The sequence below is a fragment of the Pteropus alecto genome, unplaced genomic scaffold, assembly GCF_000325575.1.
Source record: "Pteropus alecto unplaced genomic scaffold, ASM32557v1 scaffold94, whole genome shotgun sequence".
In the NCBI taxonomy this organism is placed as follows: Eukaryota; Metazoa; Chordata; class Mammalia; order Chiroptera; family Pteropodidae; genus Pteropus; species Pteropus alecto.
The window spans coordinates 13,125,012-13,132,869 of record NW_006437736.1 but is presented as its reverse complement, the minus strand read 5'-3'; the positions used below and the strand labels follow the sequence as shown (position 1 = coordinate 13,132,869).

The window sequence follows — 7,858 nt, the reverse complement described above, 5'->3', positions numbered from 1 at the left end:
TACCTTTGTGGGATTATATTTTAATGTTTTGATCTTTGCCTTTGATATTGCTCCAGTGGCACAATGTTTCTATATCGATCCCAAGAAAATAAATTATCTATGTCTAAATTTCCAATTTATTTGCATGTGGTTACAATTTATAAATATACTTGCTATTTTCCTCCCCCACCCACCTGAAACTATCTCTTATTCGTAGTAACCCTACCCAAACCCCCAGTTTTTAATGACTCCCTTTCCTCTGTAGGAGGGGAGGGGAAGGGTGGTCCTCCATGTAACTCCATCTTCGTATAGGGTCTACCTCAGTCCGTGTGAAGTGTGGGTCCTCGAAAGGCCTCTGAAGCTTGAGGATGGGTGCCACAAATCCGCTAGAGGTCTCAGTGATGTCCATGCATGTGGCTGGCTCCTTCTGCGCCATGCTTTGGGTGCAGAGTGCCATGGTGGACAGCAGCAGGCATCACGTGCTCTGTCTGTGACTGATGCTGAGTTAGTACAGCCCCAGTGGGCAGGGGTTCTGCAACGAAGTCTCAGGCCTGCTCAGGCGGTGGTGAGAGTCCCGCGGTGGGCACTGTACCCAGCCAGTGCCCGGCCCTGCTCTCGGAGTCGTATCTGAGGCCTGGCCTCTTAAGAGTTTGCCTCTCAGGGGCCCTCCTCAGGCCCTCTGTCAATCCTGTGAGGGTAGGGCAGCCTCGGGGGGAAGGCGCTCTTGTGCTTCCCTTCTCCTGGCTTTTCCCAGGCACCATCAAGCATGGGTGACAAATTAGGTCCTTGGCGCTGTTAGAGGGCATGGCACCTCAGTGTCTCTGTCTCAGCCAGATGCCAAGCTTTGCCATCTTCCTGGTAGGGTGTAGAGAGCCCGGGAGGACCAGGAGCACCCTCTTCAGGGATGGGGTATGGAGGCTCTGGGGGAGTAGGGGGGTCTCCAGGGCCCCGTGTTCCCCCCAGTACTGGCCCATTGTAGATATAGATGTTGCCAGTGACAGTCACAGACCCGCCAGTGACATGAATGCCATTGGTACCTATGGGAAAGGAAGCAGAAGGAGAGGGGCTGAGGGGACATGGTTGAGGAAAGAAGGCCTGTGTGCCCTCTGCATCAGACCCCCTGCTTCCCAAATGTCCTTGTTCTTCTGCCTCCTCCCCGTGCTTCTCTCTCCCCACCTCCCATATGCTATTGGTTTCTTGAGCTCTGTACTCATTTCTCTGTTTCTGGGTTTTTCAGTCTCTCCCCTTCCCCTCTAGTTGGGACACTCTGACCAGCTGTCAGAGCCTCTGTCTTGTCTCCATTTTAGTTTTCACATTTCAGGTTGACTCACACTCTCTCCCTGCCCATCGTCTCTCCCATCCCATCTGCCTCACCCCCTCTTCTCTCTGCAGCCTGCTCACCATGGGCCACCTGGCCTTGCTCTGGGAGCTCAGCCTCCAGCTCCCTGGCATGGCTCAGAGGACTCTGCTGTTGTAGCACCTCTTCCTCCAATCCTGAGGTCGCTGGAGGCCAGGCCGAGGCAGGGGTCACGTCTCCAGGGATGGGCAGAAGTGGCTTTACCAAGTCAGGGAAGTGTGGGTTGATGTTTGGAGGCTCCCAGCTTCCGTTAGCAGTATTTGATTCCTCTCTCTGCAGGAGAGAAGGCAGAGAACCAACAAATGATGTGGGCCTCAGACTCCCTCTTTAATTCCCACGCCCCACCCCAGCTTGGGCAGCTCATCACCCACCTCTGCTCTTCCTCATGCTCCTTGCCTCAGGCCTTTGCACCTGATGTTCTTGCTTCCTAGAGTACTTTCCCCAGATATCCTGATGCCTGGCTTCCTCATTTCTTTAGCTCTCTGCTCAGATATCAGCTTATCAGAGAGGCCTTCTCTGTCCACTAAGATAATATACCCCCATCCTCTGCCACTGTCACTCACTGACCCATTTGCTGCTTTTTCCCACCGTTATCACCACCTGATATGTATTTGTTTAACTTTATTTCTGCTCCACTGGCCTGAAACTCTAGGAGGGTAGCTACTTTGTTTTATTTTCTGCTATACCTACATGCCTGGGACGGTGCCTGGCACATGGTGTGCTCAAAAATTATTTATTGAATGCATGAATGAATGTTGAAGCCTGCACACTCTTTTCCTGCCTACTCCAACCTCGTTCACTCTCCCCCTCCGCCTCTCAGCCTTCCCAGTTACCTCTGGATGCCTCTTCAGCAGGGATCCTGCAACGAAATGAAATGGGTGTGAGGCCTCTGGCAGGCTTTCAATCTCCACACCCCACCACAATGTGTTGCTGCCCACCCCGGGGTCCCAGAAGGAATAAGTTGTCATTACCCTTATCTCTAGCCTTAGAATGGAGGGCTAGAGGGAGATGATGTCTATGTTGGGGGTAGGCATTGGGAGTCTTGAGGATGCGGAGGGGCAGATGGGTTGGCACTGGGGTAGTTGAATAGTCCCTCCAAATCCCCTCTCCCATCCACGCGGGGACAGAAGGCCAGCCTCATCCCTGACTGCATCCAGCCCTTCTTACCCAGCTTTCTGCAGAGAGAGGGGTGGCTCTTCCAGGTGCAGGCGAGGATGGTGGAGAGGAGCAGTAAGGAGACCAGTGGCAGCATAATGGCCAGCACCAGCATAGTTCCTGCCAGGACAGCAGATAGAAAGGGGAAAGATGACCCGAGAAGGAAGTTAAGGAACAGCGTTCCAGTTCTTTAGCTGCTGTTCCTAAAGGCAGAATTAGAGATACTTCTCTGGATTGCAGAGGAGAACTCAGAATTGGAGGGATCTGCTAACAGCCAAGAGAAACTCTATTATGAATGGAGATGTTTGGGCTGGTACAGGTGTCCACTGTGTGAGGACAGGAGCTTGGGCAGTTGGTTTTCAAGGGCTGGAAGTGGGGCTGGGGGCAGTACAAGGAGGGTGGGGCTTGGAGTGGTAAGCAGACTCAGGCTACAGGGTAGAGCCACATTTCTGTGGACTTGACCATCATACAGAGAAGCCACTGTAGGAACTGAGACTGCTCCTCTGTACCTGTGGGTGTGTTCAGAGGTGGGAGAGTAGGGGAGCCTTGCTTCTGAACCCTCTGCCTGTGGCTGCCTGGGAGAGTAGGGCTTGCAAGGCCTCCACCCTCTTGCAGGTTCCAAGAAGAAGTGGGAGTTCGGTTTCTCAGGACCTGATGTTTGGCAGTGGATAATTTCTCTCTTTCTGTGGGCCTCAGTGCCGCCATCCATGGAGTCTACAGTGCCCATCGGCCACGCTAAGGATGGTCAGAAGACTTGGACGTTTGTATCCTGGGAGTTTGCCCTTTCTGTTCTACCTAAATCTGTGGCTGAATAGAGTGCAGAATGGGAGGCATGAGAAGACATTTGACCTGGAGTCTTGAACACCTGGGTTCCTGTTCAGCTGTGTGACTTTTTAATTCATTTCACCTCAAAGATCAGTTTTTTCATATGTAAAATAAAGGAGTTAGACTCTAAAATTCCAGCTCTAAAATGTCATTCATATTTGATACATAGTTAAAAATTAATAAGAGGAAATGGAAAAATATTTATGATGTAGTTGAATGAAAAATCAGGTTATAAAATATTCAAATGACCCCACTTTTAGCAAAAAAAAAAAAAAATACATGTATAGACACACATAGAAAAATGTCTTAGAGGATATATTAAAAATGAGTGAAAAACAAAACCAAAAAAAGGTTTGAGAGTGGATTTGTTAGGTGATGGTCCTGTGGCCGAATTTTAGTTGTATCTGAATTGTCTAACTTTATATACAGTGCGCATGCATTCTGGCATGGGCTTTGGAGTAAAAAGACCTGTTTACACGTCTTCATAACACCAGTTGCCACGTGGATGATCTTGGGCAAGTCATGTCATCTCTGTGAGCCTCAGTTTCCTCATCCCATAGGTGAGAATGATCAAAGAACTACTTTGTAGGACCAATAAGAGGATTAAATTATTAGTGAATGTCAGGTGTTCAGACAGTGCCTGCCACACTTGCTCTCCATAAATGGAAGCTAAGATTATGAATATTTGCTAATTTAAAAAAGTTAATAAAATAACTCTTCCTCAATTAATAATGATTACAATCATTAGAAACATCCTATAATTGTCTATTAGGCTAGGAAATGAATGACCGCATAGAAAAAAACAAAAAAAGAGTCAAATGTGGAGTTATCTCTCTAACAACAAAAGTGTGTAATCTAATAAAGAGGTATTTAATCCAGTAAATGAATTATATGATGGTGGCATGTCTAAACTGATGACAGTGATGTCAGTTACCGTTACATCCCAGTGTGGAAGCATTCTTTGGAATATTATTATCATTCTTTGGAATAATAATATTATATATGTTATATATTTCAAGTTATATAACTTGAAAAGTGTGTGTGTGTGTGTGTGTGTTTGTGTGTGTTTGTGTGTGGGTGTAAACTGGCCTGAGGACACTCCAATTTCTCTTTTAGGAATTTTTCTTCTTGCTGCCATTCTGAGAGGGAAGGATTCATATTTTCCCCATTTTTTCAGACAGGAGAAAGTAAGGCATTTTCCTAGATACCCCCAACCTCATGCCCCTCACCTGGTCCCTCACCTGGCATCTCAGGGGGCTCTGGTAGCTTTCTGCAGCTGGTGTCAGACTTGGCGGTGCCTGGCTCTATCTCCACCAGGCCCTGGTCCTCACACCTGTGGAGGAAAGGAGAGGTCCAACTCAAGAGGGCACATGGCTGGAAGTGGCAAGTGGCAAGGAGGGTCTCATAGAGTTGAGCATGGGGTTAGGGTTGTTAGCAGCTGACGCTTCTGAGAGGGCGGGAGGAACATGGCCATACTCACCTTGTGTGGGGCTGGCATCGGGCGCTGGGGGAGGACGCGTTTTGGAAGTGCCCTGCCTTACAGGGCACACAGTTGCTATTAGCCTTCCCAATTTCACCTGGCAGGAGAAAGGGAAGGCCACCAGGCGAGTGGGCAAAGGGAGCCTCTTGTTCAGCTCTGAGCTTCCTTTACGCCCACTGGATGGCTCCTCTTTGCCTACCCACCCATTCTGTAGCTTGCACCTTTCCCGATCTCCCCCAGGTTCCCCAGTGCTGAGGGGGACACCTATCCCGCCCCCGCCCCCTTGCCCCTGTCCCAGTTTCATTTCTCTGCAGATCCCTTCTATGAGCTTTTCACAGGCAGGGAGAAGAGGCTTTTAATGCTGAAGAGAACTACCTGGAGGCTCACCGCGCACACAGAACTGTTCCCTGTCCCCATTTAAGATCACTGGCACCCAGACTCCTCCCTACCTTCAGCCCTTAATAACCTCTGACCTTTGAGCTCAGCTTCGGTGCCTGGTGGACAGTCAGAGAGTGGCTCGCAGTGTACACACTCATGGCCCAAAAAGATGCAGAACATTCCTGGCTGACAGTGGCACTGGGTTTTCTGTTTGCTAGTGCAAGGCGCAGTCTCCTGGAAGCCCAGTACTTGTGGGGAGACAGGAGAGCTCAGTGGAGGAACTGTGCTCCAAGGGATCCCAGCCCTCCCCAGGCACACCCCACTCACTCCAGTCACAGGGGCGGCACAGCTGGCAGTTGGAGAGATGGTTCCAGTGCTCATTGTAGGAATTTTCACTGCATTTGTCACAAACTGTGTCCTGGCTGCGGCTGCATTCAGTTGAGACGTATGTGCCTGGAAGGGCATAGGGCAATAGGAGTGTCAGGGGACCCAGGGTTCCACCCTCATCTCTGCTGCTTGCTATGTGACCCTGGGCCTGTCCCTCTCAGTGCCTGCATTTGAGGGATGGCTAGTGTTTCTCACTCTCTGTCTCTGCCAGCTGGTTTCCCTTGGAGACAGTGTGTGCCTTCCCTTTAAGGCAGCAAGGTAGACTAGAGTCCCCTGTGACCCACCTCCCAGGCTTCCTCTGGCCATTGCCTCTCACCTGGGGGGCAGCGGGAGCAGCAGACCTGATGCTTGGGCTCATAGTACTCCTTTTCCTGGTCCTGGCAGGTTTGGTTCTCTGTGTTGTATGGGGGTACCTGCAAGGGGAGATAGAGGAGGGGGAAGAATTATTCAGGGATCAGCTGGGGAGGGCAGACAGGGAGGTGCCCAGACCTCTCTTCCCTACCCAAGTCCACCCCCACCCACCTGCACGCAGCCCCCTCACCAGTTGTGGCTGGGAAGCTGCCAGGAGATCACAGAGGCCTAGTATGAGTGGCCCCCAGGCCAGGCCGCAGAGGGAGGTGGCCCACAGCAGGCGCATGGCGGCCAGTCAGCCAGTCGACCAGATGGGTGGAGGCCAAGGAGTTAGATGTGAGGCCTGGCCGTCCTGGGCAGTGGTGGCAGCAGCCTCCCGAGCCCAGGGGCCGGGACAGGACTCAGGCCGATGTGCCCCCAGGGGCCAAAGCGGCCGGGCCTGGCCTGGCCTCCAAGGCTCCAGAGCCAGGCTCAGGAAGTGGGAGTGGAGCTAGCCGGCCACGGGGGCGGGGACAGGGAGTGCTGGGAGCTAAGGCAGGCTGTCGCAATCACAATCGGGAAGAGGAACAGGCCTGTGTGCCTGTTGAAGGGTGGGAGGGGGTGGCTGGGAAAGCACGTGAGGGCGGCAGGGCCGGAACTAGGCCTCCTCCCTTCTTCGGAAGCCTGACTGGGACTGGAGGACTGCAGACACAGGCCCAGCTAGTGGGAAAGGGGTAGCAGAGCCAGTGGACAATCCTCAGATGGGCCTCTGAGAGCCCAGCTAGGGCAGAGTTGACCCGAATGGATGGATTTCAAGACTGAGCCGTGTCCAGCCGGGTGTCAGATCTGAAAAATGGAGGGCCTGGAACTGTCAAACATGGAGAGTGCAAAGACCCAGGGACAGCCAGCCAGACGCAGCATCTGGAAACCAGAAGTCCCGGGTGGCAGACTATCTGGATTCCTGGATTCCTTCTCTGTTGTGTGACTTTTTAAGATAAGCTACAAAGGAGTAACAAGCCTGCCACCAGCCCTCCCTTCCCCTCCCCTCATCTACCCAGTCCACACATTGATTGGCACAGGTTTGCCACAAGGTACTCCAGAGGGTGCAGCCCCTGCTCCCCTGTCCTTAGAGAAGGGGGAGGATGTGTAGACTGAGTTCCTGATTAGTAGGGGCAGCTGCAGCCGCCTTGTAGTTGGGCAGCAGTCGCTCTCTTCCCAGCTTCCTCGCCCAGGAGCCTTTGAATCCCTCTGAACTGGAGGGGGCTGAGACCCCACCCAGACCAGTCCCCTCAGTTGCAAAGACTGAGGCTCAAGTAGAGGAGACCAGGATTCCAGTGAGGCTGAGTCTTGTGCCTGCCCCCTTTCTTCCCATCACTTCCCTGCAACCCATTAATAGTGCCCCTGGAGTGACTTACAGTTGCCACCCACCTCCCCCTTTATGCCAGGCTCTCTGGTCTCCTGGCTAAGTCTCACCTGTCCTTGAGATTCACTGGGGCTCTTAGAAGCACGCCCACCCCAGGCTGCCCAGCCCCCATGCAGACTGTGCTCTGTGACCAGGTGTTTACTGTCTGCCGCACCAGGCTGAGAGCTTTGCAGTGGCCTGGACTGAATCTTTAAGTCTGGGTTCTCAGTGTTTAGCAGAGTCTGGCACATACCACGTGTTCAGTACATATCTATGGAATAAAGGAACGATGCCTTGCCCGTGTCACATAGCCAGTCCATGGCAGAAGTAGCCTAGAGTCCAGGGCTACTGATTTCTGGGCCCCAGCTCATACCAGCAACCATGCTGCCTCCTGGTGACTCAAGGTGCCTCCTTTGGCATGAGGGGCTGACTTACTCTCATGAGACAGGTCACCTAGGCACTGTCCTCACCTCCTACCCTGGAGGGCCCAGTTCATCCTCACCCTGGTCTGTCCGACTGGCTGGGCAGGCTCTAGGTAGAGGAACTGGGAAGTCCTGGTGCAGGA

At 52.4% G+C, this 7,858-nt stretch overlaps 1 protein-coding gene across 4 annotated transcripts; it reads right to left on the bottom strand.

The window, feature by feature from the left end:
- LTBR (lymphotoxin beta receptor) lies at positions 1 to 6,426 on the bottom strand. 4 transcript variants are annotated; one of them, XM_025048760.1, is made up of 10 exons: positions 6,103 to 6,426; positions 5,878 to 5,974; positions 5,502 to 5,627; positions 5,246 to 5,422; positions 4,797 to 4,893; positions 4,546 to 4,649; positions 2,504 to 2,611; positions 2,170 to 2,195; positions 1,381 to 1,609; positions 1 to 1,016 (listed from the first exon to the last, which is right to left on the bottom strand). In XM_025048760.1, the coding sequence occupies exons 1-10, from the start codon at positions 6,196 to 6,198 to the stop codon at positions 775 to 777; spliced, it is 1,302 nt and encodes a 433-aa protein (XP_024904528.1). In that variant the 5' UTR covers positions 6,199 to 6,426; the 3' UTR covers positions 1 to 774. The 4 variants fall into 4 exon arrangements, with proteins under 4 accessions (XP_024904528.1, XP_024904529.1, XP_006914675.1 ...); XM_025048761.1 differs by having other exon boundaries at positions 4,558 to 4,649; positions 6,103 to 6,424; XM_006914613.3 differs by having other exon boundaries at positions 5,270 to 5,422; positions 6,103 to 6,424.
- Between the last annotated feature and the right edge of the window lie 1,432 nt (positions 6,427 to 7,858).

Coding starts and splice junctions, on each gene's coding strand:
- LTBR (XM_025048760.1), bottom strand. CDS start 6,198: ATGCGCCTGCTGTGGGCCACCTCCCTCTGCGGCCTGGCCTGGGGGCCA. Junction 5,628..5,877: donor CTGCTCCCGCTGCCCCCCAG/GTGAGAGGCAAT, acceptor ATGCCCTTCCAG/GCACATACGTCTCAACTGAA. Junction 1,017..1,380: donor GCAAGGCCAGGTGGCCCATG/GTGAGCAGGCTG, acceptor CCTTTCCCATAG/GTACCAATGGCATTCATGTC.